We start from the raw sequence: 16,838 nt of genomic DNA on the forward strand, positions 1-16,838 counted from the left end.
AGGCAGCCGTGAGAAAAGAACCGGGCCTGCGCGCCTCGGCGGCAGGCGCGACCAATCGTCGGCCAGAGTCACGGATTTCCTTGCCAGGCCGATGAGTAGAGAGGTCGAGTGGGCGGCGTCGCGTTGCGCGTGCGTCCCGGCGGCCTGAGCTGTGCCTGCCTCGGCTGTCTCCTGCGCCCGCCGACTTCCTTTCTGCCCCTGCTCTGCCGGCGGAGGCGCTTGCGGGCCGGAGGGTTCCATGGCCGGCCGCGGGGGGCCATGACGGACTACGCGGAGGAGCAGCGCAACGAGCTCGAGGCGCTCGAGTCCATTTACCCGGACTCCTTTACAGGTGAGCGGCGGAGCCTGCAGGAACCTCCGCGTGCGGAGCCAGGTGGGCGCGGGCAGGGCGGCGGCGCCAAGTTTCCGGCATGCGCTGCAGCTGATCTTTCCGCACTTCTGCCTCCCGGCGCGGCGATCGCCCGCACTGCCAGCCTGCTCCGAACTTCCAGCTTTCGAAGTGGGAAACCTCCCTCCAAGGTCCCCCCCCCCCGATCCTAACTGGAGAAGTTGCCAAACTTTTGCCTCGGGATCCTGGGTGGTGGGGTTTTGCACTCCCCGCTTTGCAGCAGGGACAGCTCCCTCCGGATAGTGGAGGGGACGGTGCTCTCGCGCCTGTGTCCTCGGCTCTCAGGCTCCCCATAAGCCAGATGGGCCCCTGGCCTGATCCAGGCAGGGCTTTTCTTAGGGTCTTCACAGCTTCTCATGAGGTGCCCCCTCTGCCATGCTGGTGGCCCATGAAGAGCAAGGCAGAGCAGATCACGCAAGTAGTCTCCTGAAAACCTGGCCCTCATTCAGTCATTAAACCTCTTAATACCACCACTGTAAAAGACTTATTAATTTGAAAAAAATCATATCCTGCCTTTTGATCTTAATAAAAGAGCTCCCAAGATGGTTTAGCAAATAAATTACAGACCATGTTAAAACAAGCCAAGACATAACAATATGGTGTGGAACCACATTCTGCTGAAATCATAAGTGTCCTGGAGTGCAGTTGGAGCCGTATTATGAAATGGTTGGGGGCAGATCTTTGCTTTTATTCCAGAGATCCAAATGTGCGCTCTTATTTTCCAAACTTTGCGTCACATGATTCTGGGATTGGATCAAAACATCCCTTGGTTTTAGGCTTGGTTTTTGGTCTTTTGTGCTGTAAGAAGCCTCTGTGGCAGATAGTTATTACAGTGGTACCTCAGGTTACATATGCTTCAGGTTACAGACTCCGCTAACCCAGAAATAGTACCTTGGGTTAAGAACTTTGCTTCAGGATGAGAACAGAAATCGTGCAGCAGTGGCAGCACAGCAGCAGCAGGAGGCCCCATTAGCTAAAGTGGTGCTTCAGGTTAAGAACAGTTTCAGGTTAAGAACGGACCTCCGGAACGAATTAAGTATGTAACCAGAGGTACCACTGTATGTCTGTAATACCAGATCACTTTGGATCACAGATGGGCAACTTTCAAAAGGTGTCTGTAGTACTTCTGAACTAGCATAAGGGCCATGGCATAAAATCAGGCTTGCACACCTGCTTGTTCCATGCTGTGCTACTGTAAGTAAAGGATGAGAAAGCTTAGATATACTTGGAGTGGACCCACTGAAATGAACAAACATAAATTGCTTAACCCCATTTATTTTAATGGGTATACTCAGGGTATGACTTAGCTTGGATTTTGCCCTACATTTTTATGTGTCACACTTGCCAAAAAGGTTAGCAGTCACTGTTTTGACTTTACACTGACACAAATGAAAACTGCTACAGCTTTGTATGGGACACATCCTTCATATACATTCAATGAAACTGGCTGTGTAGCACTAAATAATCCAGGAAGTTTTGTGTGGCAAGCCTGTGCTGTAGATGAGTAGTATTATCCCTGTTATTGCAGATAAGAGGCAACGTGTTATATGTGGGGCTGCATCTGAAGATGGTTTGGAAACTTCAGCTGGTGCGGAATTCAGTGACCAGGTTGCTCACCAGGGCAATACGGTTTCATTGAATCATAGAATTGTAGAGTTGGAAGGGACCCTAAGCTATGTCCCTTCCTCAAAGGGGAAAGGCTCTTGAGTTAATAGAGGTTATTCCTGTCCAGCTGATTCTGGGATCTTGGTGAGCTGATATCTAATTGGTATTTGAATTTCAATCCAATTTCCTATATAAAACAATTTAAAGAAAAGAGCAGAGGCTATTGTGTTATGGCTGATGGAGACAAAACCAACCAGCCCCTGGGTGGCCGAGGGAGAAAACCTTTATTGTCTTCATTTATGACTTCTTTCTTCAACAGTGTTATCAGAAAAGCCAATAAGTTTCACTATCACTGTGACATCTGAAGCAGGAGAAAATGACGAAAGTAAGTTGACTGCTGTTGAACTTTCATATGGAAAGAGATCTCCCACGAGGAAAAGACATTTGGCATAAAATGCTTAAAAGACTTGATTGTTTCTAAATTGATAGGAGGTGGTCCCTTGATAACAGTGTAACAGTACCAGGTCTGCAGATTGACACAGTCAAGTGGACACATATGGGGTAAGGCAGTACTGCTAGTAAACTGGTCCCAAGCCATGTATGGTCTGAAGGGGCGACCACTTCGCTGAAACAGACCAAGTCTAGGTATGGTCAGGGTCTAGATTGGAGACAGCCTGGAAACCGCATCTGTGTTGCGTTTGGTTCCATGACAGAATAAGGTGAAGGATTTAGTAAAACAAACGAAAATATAGATTGTTAGGCCCACTACACAACAACAAGCGTAGTAGTAGCTTCTTTTGGTGCACCTGCATGTTGTCATTGAAGCATTTTTATGTTTTCACCATGGGAAAGGATGAGTGTACAGTGGTACCTTGGTTTACAACCATAATCCGTTCCGGAGGTCCGGTTGTAAACCAAAACAGGTTGTAACCCAAGGCGCGCTTTTGCCAGTGGGGCCTCCAAAAAAAATAATGGGTTGTAATCCAAAAAGAGGGACATGCACTTCCGGGTTTGATGTGGTTGTAATCCAAAACAGTTGCAAACCAAGGTACCACTGTAATGCAGTAAGGAAAACTGAGCTGCACTCCCATTAAAGGGCTTAGCGCAAGAATCAGACACCTCCTTGTTGCATTTAAAACAGCAACCATCACTTTGGTTGTACGCTGGTGTGTTTTGTGTGTTAGGCCTTCGTCATAACTAGGTTGTGTAAATTGCTACTAATATAATGAATGTCAGTAGGTGCTGTTGGCAGCACGAAGCAACGATTTCTAATGTTTTCTGTTGCACTTAGCTGTCCAGGCAACCCTCAAATTCACATATGCAGAGCGCTATCCTGATGAAATCCCCCTCTATGAACTACTCTCTCAAGAGAATCTTGAGGACAGTGACATCACAGACATACTGAAATTATTGCGGGAACAGGTAAGCAGCATCCTCTTTAATAACGTTTAATAACATCAAGGTGCAGCAAGTTTAACTATTGCCCCATGCTTTGCAATATAAATGCTTTATAAAGAGGGGAATAAAGGGTGTGGTTGTTTTTTCAAGCTCAAGGATAATGGGTTCTGCAGATAGGTAAAGTCGATAAAATACTTAATGGATAAATATAAATCTACTTCAAAAACAAACAATTCAGCTAATGTTGGTCCCTCTCCGTTAGCTGACAGAGCACTTGAAAATATCTTGCACAGTACCAGTAATAACACACTTTAGTTTATCACTATTCTGAATTGTATTATTATTACTAAACTCCTGGCTTTGTACCACAATACCTTAAAAAAGCAAGTTTGCATTGAAGTGGTGGTAAGGAATCTGTTATGCACCACCATTGGCAATATGACAGAGTGTTAAGGATAATTTAAGGCTGCAATCTTTATATGAACTTAGCAGGAAGCAAGTCCCATTGAGCTCAGTGGGACTTAATCAAAGTAGGATTGCGCTTTAGCCTGCATTAAGTTATATTGTATATGATCACATGAATTCCAGGGTCTGCAGATGGCTTTGGAAACATTTCAGTGTAGCATTTTATTAGTTCTTTCTCGTTATAATAGACCATCTATGTTTCCCTTTTATGAAATGATTTGTAAATTTTATAAAGGCATATCTGCAGGTTTTGATGTGATTTTTGTATGCTTTTTAAATTGTGGCATCAGAACTAGATTGGCCAACGTAACAATAACCTGTTATAGGATATTCTATCCCACAACGCATTGGAAAGTGCAAAGATGGCCTTTGTGCTATTTTTGTACTAGTTGGGAGTTGCAGGTCTGAGACAATATGAGTCTTGCTAAATACAAATAATAAATAGGAGTGATTTATCTTGAAGCTGTTGTTCCATGCGGATTTTGCATTCAGTATATCTATATTTCTCCCCCATTTTCTGCCTGCTTGGCAACGTTCCTCCCACAGATTTTGTATTTGCTGTGCCGTGATGTGACTTCATTTCCTGCTAAACACTTTTCTCTATTTCAGGCAGATGAGAACCTGGGCATGGTAATGATCTTCACACTAGTATCGGCTGTGCAAGAGAAATTAAATGAAATAGTAGATCAGATAAAAACAAGGAGGGAAGAGGAAACTAAACAGAAGGAGAAAGAGGCAGAGGAAGCAGAAAAGGTGAAAGTTTAGTTGAAATTGCTTTTCTTATCTGCTGAATACAAGAAATCTTAGTGGGCTCCCCGGCCTGGCTAAGTGTAGCTTTACTTTGATACACTTTGTGGTAAATAAGGAGGGCTGTTAAACTCACTTTGCCTAGTCCAGCAACCTCTTCTAAGTGTTGTTCTTGTTCTTGTTATTAAAGATCTGTAACCCACCTTTTCAACTGAATGATTCCCAAAGCTATGGGACCAAATTCAAGGTTTTGGTACCAATATGTATAGGCTTATCACAGCTCAGGACCAGGTTACTTGAGAGCAGTGCTATTTTTCTAGAACTCACCATAAGTGCCTCCCTTATTCTCTTAGAATGGCAATGCTGCCCACCTGAGAGGTGCCAGAACTGAGTTCCGGTGAGCTCCAGCTGAAAAAAAGCCCTGCTTGAGAGGCTGAGCCAGCAGGTCACTGCATTTTGCAGAAGCGTTTCTCCTTGAAGTCCTTAAAATGATGTCAGAAACCCACTCCACAATAACTCGGAGCTGGGATTTCATTGTAGCTGCCCCAGTTTTCTGCTACAAAATCTCTGCAGAGATATGACAGTTTCAGGAAACAACTGAAGACATTTTTTGTTCCGATAAGCTTTCCTGCTGGGTGAAAAGGTTTCTTCCCTAGGTGTTGTTTTTTTTTGGTATTGTTTTTAAAACAGTCAAGGAGGGCAGGGTTTTAAACTGTTTCTAGTTGGTTTTAGGGTATGTTTGAAAAATTGCCTTGAAGTTCAATGTGAAGTGTGATTTATAAATTAATAAAATAATAAGTTAGCTCTCAAGCACACTACCCCAACCCCCCCCCCCACATGTGTACTGCAGCCTTTAGTCCTTTAGAGGATGAATAGGGACAGAGTGTTTCTCATTTGTCCCTCAGTCCAAGAGTACCAGACAGCTAGAGCAGACTTGTGTGTTCTTGATTGTTTTGTTTTCTGAATTGTATATTAATATTGTTTGTTTGTTTGTTTTGGCCTTTCTGCGTAGCAATGTTTCCATGGCACCCCGGTCACCATTGAAAATTTTCTAAGCTGGAAAGCAAAATTTGATTTAGAGATGCTAGAATTTAAAAGAAAGAAGGTGAAAGAGGAAGAACAGTCTGGCAAAAATAAACTAACAGGTAAGAGGTATCAGTTGCCTTAGGTCAGCCCTTCCCTAACAGCTGTGCTGGCTGGTGCTGATGGGATTTGTAGGCCAGAGTGGGTGGTGGGCCCCAAAATGGACTTCCGAAAGCCATCTAGGTGGCCACTGTGGGAAAGAGGATGCTGGGCTAGATGGGACTGATCCTGCAGGGCTGTTCTTAATTTATTATGTTCTTATTTCTTACAGGGAAACAGCTGTTCGAAACAGATCATAATCTTGACACATCTGATATTCAGTTCTTGGAAGAAGGTAACTGGCGATTCCTATTTCCATTGCTACAAATTGTAATTATTCATACCAAGAACAATATCTGCCCCTGGTAGCGGCCTAAATGCTGCCTCTAGCACTTTTGGAAGGGGTTAAAAGTTTTAATGTTTTGCTTGCCAGTTCTGTGCTATAAGCACCTGGTGTGAAGCGCAGGATGTGTCCCTGCAAAAAGGGATGGCTGCCTGGCTCGTCATCCTCATTCACCCCCCAAATGTGGCCAGTGCGCTGATGGAAGCTGAAGGGTGGCAAAGCTCTTCACCTGTGAGGGGAGGGGGTATGTCAAAGATAGGCAGAAGCTTATCATGTCTCACCCTGGGTAGTGCCTAGTTTGGGTGTCTGAGAGGCTCAGGTTCATCACCTTGGCTGCTTGGCGTAAAGACAAAACAGAAAGGTAATGATTAAAAGTAAAAAGAATGCACCTTATTCCCCAGAGAAGCAGAGATATAATGCAGCCTTAATAATGTAGGCAAATTACTATTATTATTTTTTATTGAGTTTATATACCGCCTTACACCCAGAGGTCTCTGGGCGGTTCACAAAACAAAAACAAAATATATTATAAAAATAACAACAACCCAATAATCCCCCCCCCGCACAAAAGCCACATTTTCAAAGGGCATAGGATGTCAGTCAAATCAACCAAAGACATGGTTAAAAAAAGGAATGTTAAACATAAGGAAACATTCAAAAGGAAAGTTTTTGCCTGGAGCCTAAAGGTGTATAATGAAGGCGCCAGGCAAACTTCCCTGGGGAGAGCATTCCACAGATGGGGAGCCACTGCAGAGAAGGCCTGTTTTCGTGTTGCCACCCTCCAGACCTCTCAAGGAGGAGGCACACGAAGAAGGGCCTCAGAAGGGGTCCGGGAAGGTTCATATGGAAGGAGATGGTCATGGGGTTTACTGCATGAGATTGTAGCCTCAATATAAAGGGACCAAGGTAACAAAGGACATGTGGAAAATAAAAGCCACTTTACTGTCCAGAAGATGTCACTGTTGTTCCATTTTGCCTTTTTGGAATGGAAAGCACTTGAATGCTCCGGTTTAATTAATCATAGATGCAAACTGCAGGTTACATAGAATCCAATTATTCTTCCCTATATTTCTTTTGTTTTAAATCCAAAGCAGCTTGTGGAAGCTCAGAATGAAACAAGCGAGAGTGAGGAGAGCAGAGGCTTAATCCTTCCCTCAGTGTAAAACCCTTTCCTAAAGCTGATTTTTGACCAGAGGAGACATAAAGTCCCTATAATATAGGCAACTGGGAAAACTTCAAGAGGGCCCCTTCCCCATAATTTGTTGCACTCAAACACTGCTTAGGCTGTGTTAGGTTTAAAAATGTTTAAAAGGCAGAGGAAGAATTGGGATACTCCATATAACAAACCCAAAATGCATGTTGTTCAACAGCAACTGATGGCACGCAGTGGAGATCTAAACTGCCTTTTAGTTCACAAACCTCAGACACAATGCAGCCCACCAGACCTCTCCATCTGGCTTGCTTTAGATAATCTGTTTAATATAACTATGTAAAGCAGTAGATGGCATTGACTCTTCATAGCATTTTGCTAAAGATTCTTAGCAAGCATAGCAGGCAGTCCATCTGGTATTGGGCTTTTGAACTCTAGAATGACAGTTTTATCTCTCTTCTCTCCCCAAAGCTGGAAACAGTGTGGAAGTAGATGAATCCTTGTTCCAGGAAATGGATGATTTGGAGTTGGAGGATGAAGAAGACGATCCTGACTATAACCCTGCCCATCTAGAGAGCGACTAGATGGAAACTGTTGTACCGACTTTACTGATCAACCTGTGTGAACATTTGTACAGAGAGACACCCACATATGTTTTGGTTCCCCTTTTACTTAAGACAAAAGTATTTTAATTCCAAGAGGCCACCTTCTCTGACATCTGTCATCACAGATAATAAATTGACTTCAGGTGTTTGACATTCGCGTTCTTGAATCTCTTGCATTATAGAAGAAGCTGTACCATGTGTTGAAGTTTAAAATGCACTTGAAATGCTAATCTTACTGTATTGCGAAGGCCTTGGGTTTGAAACGAATGCGTTGTGCACAAAGTAAAACACAGAACGAGAAGCATTCTCATATTATCTTCAGTCCCAAACCTTCTTAGGACCAGTTGTTCTGAAAAGAAGTTGCTCTCCCTTTCACAGCATCCAAAGATTATGGAAGTACAGTGGAGGTGTTCATTTTAATAATGATAAAGAGAGAAAGGGCAAGATGTACAGATTTGCTTTAGGAAGTGTATTCGGTGTTTGGCTCTAAATCAGGGGTCAGGAACCTGTGGCCTTCCAAATGTTAAACACAAATTCCCTGGAGTGGCTGGCAGTGTGTCTGGCATCACAGCTTATCAGAATAATTTGGGGGTGAGGCAGCCACGACACCAGGGCAATGTGGGCAGAAGCACAGGCGGGGATGATGGGGGCTATAATTCAACAGTTGGAGAGCTACAGGTTAGTCACCCCTGCTGTAAAGGTCCCCCCCACCCATGTGATATAAGATTGACCATTCAACGACATTTACTTCCTTGTGATCTGTTAACAAATGGCGCCTGGTCCACATATATACTTGGACTTCCAATTTCCATGTTAAGATCTAATCAGAGGAGGAGATGCTAGGGGAAAAAATGCAATTCCAAATAAAAATTATGTGGAATATAGTGAAAGGTATAATTGGTTGTGTGAAAGTTTCTCCATAACATTACCATTTCAACGTTTTAGGTAAAACACCTTTGTTATCTTTAGAAATTGTATAATCTGTTTTGGGGTTTGATACCCCATTAAAATCTCCACTGAGAAGAATCTCATCTGTGCTGACATTAATAATTTCATTTCTTTTCTGAAAATAATTATTTTATTGTTGAGTGCATAAATGCATCCTAGTAAATATTCTTTCACAGCACATTCCAAAAATAAATCTCTTATCTAGGTCTGTAATCTATTCAAGGGGGGATTTGGAGTGATGATGTTTTAGCAAGAAAAATAGCAACCCCTTTCTTTTTTATTCACTTCCTCTGATCAGGTAAAAATGACTTCTGCCAGTTTCGAACTTCCAATAACATACTCTTTTTTCCTCCTATGAATTACTTGTAGCATTAATAGTACCATTCCCCCCATTTGTTTTAGTAATCTGCTAAATTTATTTCTTTTTATAGGGCATTTAAAGGTCTTTTTTTTAAACTCAACAGTATTTATTTATACAAAAGTAATACATAAAGAAAACATTTTCAACCTACAAGAAACTATTTCTCCTTATTGCAAAGAAGAAATTTAATAGAACAAAACAGGAGCAACAAAGAGTCAGAAATTAGGACATGCTCAGGGGTGTAGAAACAGAGTAAGAGCACAATACAAATGTAATTTTATTGTGTTTTTTAAAAATCTTGCACATATTACAGTATTATATTAGGAGGCTATTAAGCCACATGAGAGTTTTTCTCACTAACTCTTACAAATAGGCCTGGATTAAATGCATACAATGCACTTTATTTCATCCTTCCAAGCTGAAGGCAGACTCATGATTCCTCATGGATGTCCCAGCAGAACTTGATGGGCAGCTTTTCCATTCTCTCCTTAAAAACGCTGTCAAACCTTTCATTTTGTGCGACTGTCATCATGTTCTTCCAGTCTCCAACAGTGCCTGGCCCAGGAAGCAGACAGAAAGAACGTGCATTGTGGTGGTCAAATAGATCTCTATAACATCAGATATATTCCATCCCTAGTTGGAAAGATGATGATGATGATGATAATTTATACCCCACCCATCTGGCTGAGTCTCCACACTCCAGATTGGAAAAACAAATATGCCACCCTTAAATACATATATTTTGAAGGAAACAACAGCAGGGAAAGTACATATTAGAACAACTCTAAAATTAGGAAACAATGGAAACTGAAGAGTTTTATGAAAGACTGGGAAAATGAAATCACCTTGGTGCCCATCACGTGTCAGACCAATTGTCAGGTGAATCTGTCAGGAATTCTGCAAGCAGCACTAAGTCAGTTTGATCTGCCACTGTCTCACCTTTGCGAAGATAATGTCCTTTGCTGTAGTCCATGAACTCCGGTGGCAAGAAGTCATAGTTTGCCCTGGGATCTGCTTTCATTTTATTAAATGTAGCCTGATCCACAACAGCATCCACCTCCTTTTCCGTTAGTCTCTTTCCCAGGAAGTCGCATATTTTCAAGACACAGCTTCTTAGATCCTGAAATGGGAAATAGTTTTGATGTCAAGCCATCCACAATTGAGAGACACAACAGCCTCGTGACTAAAATTCATGGAACAAGCAGGATAACAAGCAGGGGGAACAAGCAGCCAGCATTTCTCTTTGCCTAGTTTGGAATAATTGCCATTGCATTATATTGTACTCGTAACTGTTGCTTTTGTTCTGTGAGCCACCCATGGGACAGCTATTTAAATTGAATCCACAAGTAAATAAATAAACAAAATGCCACCACTCCAGACAGGAGGGGGCGTTCTGTGACATCTCTCCTCGGCCTGTAAAATGATATATCTTGCTTGGAACACTTTATTTTCAGCCCCATCATCTCTCAGGGTAAATGGTTACAGTGCACTCTTTGGAGTTTAGGGCCTAAAAAGCTGGTCCTAGGTCCATGGCCTCCTGGGCTTGTTTATCTTTTAGAAAGGAGGGAAGACTGTCAAGGAAAGCAGCAGCTGAATTGGGGTTTTGAACTGTTTGTATTGAACACTCAGTAAACCTTTCGTGGTTTCCAAGCGGGCAGTTGGAGTGCTTGTCTCTTCTGAAGATAGTGTCAGAATTCATTGTTTCCATTAACTATGTTGGTAAAAATCATTGCATTATTGCATTTCAGATATTGTGTGCTTTTTAAAATGCTGCCTGGCTAGAAGATGATTGCAAAGAGGCACACCCCATGCTGTAATTGATTGATTGATTGATTGATAGTTGATGTGGGAATATGCTTCAACCACGACTGCTTCAAAATCAGTTAATAATAAAAGGGCAACATTTTGATTCCTGGGGGGGGGGGGGTTGAAATTGCTTATATAAATTCACAATGGTTTCAATGCAACATGATAAGCTCACTCAAATTGAGAACATAGACTGTGTTAAATTGATGATGAGGCAGATGCAGAATCTCCTTCAGTCAGGGCACTTGAATCATCATATTGCTTCCTTCCTCTATTTTGTAAAGGTGAGTTTTGATGCTTGTTTAATATCAGACTTGGTAACATTTTGACACCTTACCTTTTTCATTTCTTCATATGTAAGAAATAGAATATTGAAGTCATCTCTGTGAGTGTACCAGCCTTCCACATGGTCCAACCATAAACTTGCAATTACTGATAGGAGAGAAGTTGATTTGGCGTAAATGAAGAGGAGATATATATTTATTTATTTTTTGGAGAGCAGCATAACACTCAGATAAAATGAATTTAAACATTTTAAAGGAACCAAATATGAACCAGCAATGGTGTAAACCATTAGATCATAATAAAATTCAGCCCAACCTTTCAATGAAACAAAGCAGCTTGAAATCGGAATGAGATGGATTGGAAAGGAAAGAAAACAAACACAGGCTGAATGAATAGCACCCAACCTCACCAAACACTTTCTCAGAGAAAGAATTTGCAGAGGAGTTCTGTATTTTAAGGCTCCCTGCAGTGCTTCCCATCCCAGTGTGATGGGAGATTGATGGGTGGGCTGAGATCAGTCTAGCCTTCCTCCAGCCCCCTTCCTTCCCACTCTGGCAGTTTCCTTATATGGTGTGGCAGTTGATACCTACAACATTTAGGAGACCCTTTCTGGGTTTCTGACTTATAACTTGACACCAATCTCTACACTTCATTCAGGGTTAGGTGATCCACCCTGTAATGATTTGTAGCTGCTTCAGCCCATGCCTGATTTGCTTTGGGAGTTGGTCAATTTTATACCCTACCTTCTGCCTCAATGGTCAGCAGCTATCCATGGCATAAACCTGTGTGCTGTAATTTATTTAGTTGGAAAAACTATTATGGATGCACATGGACAATAAGTTTAGACTTCCTCAGAGCAACCAACAGCATCAGATGTGGCACTCTGGAATAATTCCTTACCGCACACTGAATTTCTTTTATTTGTTTTCAAAGGAGGATAGGGAATGAAGGGACAAAAGTGACTTGTTTTAGAGCGGCAAATCATCCTTACCTTTTCCAGACAAAAACCTCTCCATGAAAATCCCAAAGTCATCTACTTTTTCTAGTGTGCGTGCAGCTTTGGTAAAATGATAATAGGAAACCAGAACATCCTTTGGGTTTCTGGCCACATAAACAACCTGCAGGAATAACAACAAATTCTTTTTGGCTTGACTCTTCCAAGGATGAGATAGATATTGCTAGCAATGAAACTGTTCTCCCAAACCTGGCTTTTCCCATAATATTCTCTGCTTGTATCAAATAATAAAATTGTTAACCGTCTGCAGCTTTATTTTCTCTGTGTGGTTTTTAATTGTCAGAGTCCAATTTCAATTTCCTTCTTTCCAGTACTGGTAATAGTAACTAAGAGAGAAGAGAATGTGTATTAGAGCCTTTATACAGTGTTCAAGCTCAGTGTACCTGCCTCTCGCTCTTGGATTTTTCCTCGCCTCCCTGGAGGTTTTTATATCCCGCTGGAACAATGATGAAATATTTCTTCAGAGCTGGGAGGCTTGCCCTTTGACCCCACCTCCGCTTGATTCAAAGGTGAGTTGTTTGGGTAATCAGAATTATATCTGATCATCTTTCATCATTTATAAGTCTCCCTATTAACTAGCCGCTAATAAAGATTGAAGGACAGATCGTGAAGCTGAGGCTCCAATACTTTGGCCACCTCATGAGAAGAGAAGACTCCCTGGAAAAGACCCTGATGTTGGGAAAGATGAAGGGCACAAGGAGAAGGGGATGACAGAGGATGAGATGGTTGGATAGTGTTCTTGCAGCTACCAACATGAGTCTGACCAAACTGCGGGAGGCAGTGGAAGATAGGAGTGCCTGGCGTGCTCTGGTCCATGGGGTCACGAAGAGTCGGACACGACTAAGCGACTAAACTACAACAATAAAGATTGCTTAGCACACAATTTTCTCAGCCGGAAGTCCCCCTTGAGATGCATTTTTGACAGACCCTCCTGTCAGTTATATGACGTTGGTCTTCATTGTCTCATTCTCCCTTCAAATCTCCTGGAAATCTCATTGCAGCAACATATCCTATGCTGAATTCTTCTGAATTCCCACCATCTCACCCATTGACAAAGCTGACACTCCCAGAACAGCAAAACAGCCATTCTTCTGTGCTCTTTTTTCATTCTGATCCAGTGACATAAGCTTTAGGAATGATGTAGGTTAGAGAAATGGCATGGCTCTTTTTTGTGCTGACCAAACTGTACCACAAGATTGAGGCAGGAAATTCAGGGGAAAGATGCTGATCCTTGGCGAGCCGGCCCACCAGGGAGGAAAGGTTTGGTATGCTAATACTATCCTGGTATGCTAATTATTTTACATGAAGATATGAGTAAGATGTGTAAACACTGGATTTTCCACTTTTTAAAGAATATTAATGATCTGAAAAAGCATACTTCACAATTATTCTGTTTCATGTGATAAATGGGATGCGTTCTTTCTGGGCTTAAAACAAAGTGAGACAAACATTTGATTTGATCAAATAATAAATACGGCAAGACCTACTTTTCCTCTTCCATTCCTTAATCCCTTTGGTACTAAATAGTAGGGTAGATGGGTAGTAAAGAGTCGAGGTGACGGTCGATTGACGTAGTCCATATTGCGGACATTGGCCTCCAGCCATGGAGCTCTATCTAGTAAGTCTATGTGTTCAGTTCCATCTCGATGACCTTTGTGCAAAATCAAGCTCAAAATATTTTGAGTCCATACTGTTCCTATGAATGAGGATAAGTTATTTAATTCATTCTGTGCCATAAATGTACATACTAGTTTACAGAGCAAAATAATTAAAAACAACATGCCTCTCAATCATGGAGCTTACTATTTAAATTGCAAACTGTTAGATACAAGGAAGGATGAGGAAGAAGGGAGTCAAATGAAACACAGCAAGGGCAGGGATGGTTGAATAAGAGAATGTGAAGATTCACCAAGGCTTTCTTTCCATTGTGGATGAGAAATAGGAAGCCTTCATGGAATCTGAGGATTTGGGAGCACAGAAAAATATTTGCTAAGATGTTCCTTTCTTTTTCAGAAAACCACCACAAACTCTGTTCTAGATTCTCCCTATAGATGGAAATGCAAATGACCAGCCAAAGTCCAGGGAATAAAAAGAGTTGTCAGTCCTCCAAAGTACTTTGATTCAGCTTATTCCAATCATTATTATTCTTCCCAGGAATTTTGAGAAATGCTCATTGTATTTTGCCTTCTTGTCACTCAATTCCTCAGTGCCTATATAATGCAGACCTGTCAAATTACTGTCTAAACCCCTACGTTCTACCCATTGAATATGTCCCATTTGCACAAAGACTTGGAGCTTCCGCTCCTCTCCCATTCCCAGTTACTGGATCCCCTTCAAAGCAGATCTGGGGATACGCAGGAGGGGGCGCCTATGGGAAGGGAAAGTCAGGAAAAGTTCTGGTGTGCAAGTGGAAGTTCTTGTGTGGAGGGCACAACTGCATTGGACACAGTCCCCTGTTACTGAACAGCTGTGGCAAAAACCTAATGAAATAAAGAGATACAGGTATGAGAGTCTTTTAACAATGGAAGTTTACCAATACCATTTTACAACCACATGCAAAAGGCACACACGTTTCTAATCTTACCTGACTTTGGATAAGTAGCTAGAAACACATCACTGTCCCTGATTTCAAAATCCTCCAGGGAATCTATGTGCTCCGGTGAACAACAATCTGGCTGGAAATAAAATCCTTTGTATTTGACAGCGTATTTCTCGGCTGGTTGCATTGCCTGTATAAGAATAAAGAGCGGAGAAGCAGAGAACAGTTCCCGCTATGGCGCTGCAAGAGGAAATCACAAAGAAAGAGAGTTGTTATTCGGTGAAATCCTACTGTGCTTTTGCAGAGCTCAAAGCACAATCCCAGGCTTCCCCTACATCGGAGGTGAGCGACATAGAGCTCCAAGGTATCCCCTGTTCCTTGAGGAACAGAAACGTGGCTCAGCACTGAAGCATTTCCCCCCTTCCTTTTATTTTATTTTCTGAAACGGAGCTGCTTCCAACTCACCGCAGCCTTCCACGTTTCCGCGTAGAGACCGGGCGCCCTGGCCAGAGTCCTTTCGCTGCTTCCTCATTCGCGGGCTTGGCTCCAGCAGGGTCCTAGAGACCTCCTTCTCCTTCCCAAAGCCCGGTAAGCGCTTGCCGGGCTCTGGCACCGCGCTGCCCTAAATCGGCCCCTGCTGAGGAGAACTTCCTTCTTGAGGCAAGGCTGGTCTCTAACCCAGCTTGCAACTGCGCTTGTTCGGCCCAGCCCAGCAAGGCACCTTTTGCCAGATCCCGCAACCCGCCTCCATTGTTTCCCTCTATTTAGTTGAGCACTCTCGCAAAAGCCTTCTCAGCTCTCCTTCTGCCCCACAAGGCTTCTTGTCAGTGGCTCCACTCCGGTCTTTTCGAGGCACAGCAACGGACGACGAAGCCCTTCCCTCCGAGGCTGAGCTCCCAAGGCTTCCCCACTGTCATCATAAAGAAATCCCAAAGGAATGAGGCAAGAGACAGGGAAATCTTCTGTGCGTGGGAAGAAAAGCTTCGAGGATTTTGGTAGAGCACATTTTCTTGCCTGCCTGGGGCCAAATCACTTTCTCTCTTGGTGTTAGCGTCTATCTATTCCTGGGGGAGTCGGAGGTATTTCTTTCTGTTCTGCTCCCCCCCACCCCACATACAGTGGATCCATGTGTGTTTTCATAATGAGGGTGCTGGGTGAATACCCAGGGGGTCCCTGTTGGGGCGGGTTTTCCAGAACTGAGACACCGCCGTCCAAAAGGATGTGGGAGAATGTTTTACTAAGGTCCAATACCAAGATGAAGTACCAGGCTTGCAAACTGAGCCCTCTGCTTTAGGCAAGTGAGGTGTGTGGGCAATGCCAGGAGGCAGGAACGATGCCTCAACACCTTCTACATGTGCTGCGTCAGGAAAATTTGGGGTATTGTATGTATCTCTTTGTACACACATGACTTGCATTCCAATCTCAACAACTTTAAACTCCAAAAAAAGCCCCATTTTAATAAAATGTTCTAAATAAATCAGCGTTGGTTGATTTAGAAATCTATCCAGGAAAGGTAGTGACTTTTTTCATTTGCACACAGCTTATCTAAGATCGAAATTTTCTCAAGCCCAAGAATGATATTTCAGATCCAACAGATTGGCAGCAATGTTTTCCACCATTTCCAACATCTTCACTATCTCCCACCTTGCCTGTTCCAAAGGGAAGAGCCCCCTCCATGCCTGTGGGGTGTCCAGGACAGCTGGGTCAGGCTATAACACCGACCTCTCCCTCCCTCATGTGCCTCTGCACCCCTTGGCAGCAGGTGGCGTCCTCTGTCCCTATAGGGCTCCCTGACTAGGGCAGCTGTTTCCCCCCCCCCCAAGAAAACACACACATGTGTTGAGGGGGTGTTTGTGCATGCTTGCCCAGGTCTGGTCAAGTGCTGCTGACCTAGTCTTTGAAAGAAAGCCTAGTTCTGCCCCTGTTCAGATCGCTCTGTTCACTTCTGAATTAATAATTAATAATCCCAATAGTTAGTTTGGGATTCCTTAACTTTTGCACATGGGGTAAGAAATTAGGACATGCTGGAATGTAGAATGTTGGAATGTAGAAACAGAAGAA

The 16,838-nt window shown here is 42.9% G+C and overlaps 1 protein-coding gene and 1 pseudogene across 2 annotated transcripts; one reads left to right on the top strand and one right to left on the bottom strand.

Annotated features, from left to right (window-relative positions):
- The first annotated feature begins 89 nt into the window (after positions 1-89).
- RWDD1 (RWD domain containing 1) lies at positions 90-7,974 on the top strand. Its single transcript, XM_083608692.1, has 7 exons — positions 90-331; positions 2,313-2,378; positions 3,285-3,415; positions 4,466-4,609; positions 5,616-5,748; positions 5,958-6,020; positions 7,690-7,974. Exons 1-7 carry the CDS (start codon positions 259-261, stop codon positions 7,800-7,802), a joined length of 723 nt encoding a protein of 240 aa, XP_083464818.1. The 5' UTR covers positions 90-258; the 3' UTR covers positions 7,803-7,974.
- Positions 7,975-9,385: 1,411 nt separating this feature from the next.
- LOC310760319 (amine sulfotransferase-like) lies at positions 9,386-15,798 on the bottom strand (annotated as a pseudogene). The gene is made up of 7 exons (XR_014552299.1): positions 15,591-15,798; positions 14,823-14,967; positions 13,726-13,934; positions 12,215-12,341; positions 11,276-11,370; positions 10,072-10,252; positions 9,386-9,687 (listed from the first exon to the last, which is right to left on the bottom strand). The product of XR_014552299.1 is annotated as an amine sulfotransferase-like (transcript).
- Positions 15,799-16,838: the final 1,040 nt, after the last annotated feature.

Source organism: Podarcis filfolensis (assembly GCF_964270895.1).
Source record: "Podarcis filfolensis genome assembly, chromosome: 3".
Taxonomy (NCBI): domain Eukaryota; kingdom Metazoa; phylum Chordata; class Lepidosauria; order Squamata; family Lacertidae; genus Podarcis; species Podarcis filfolensis.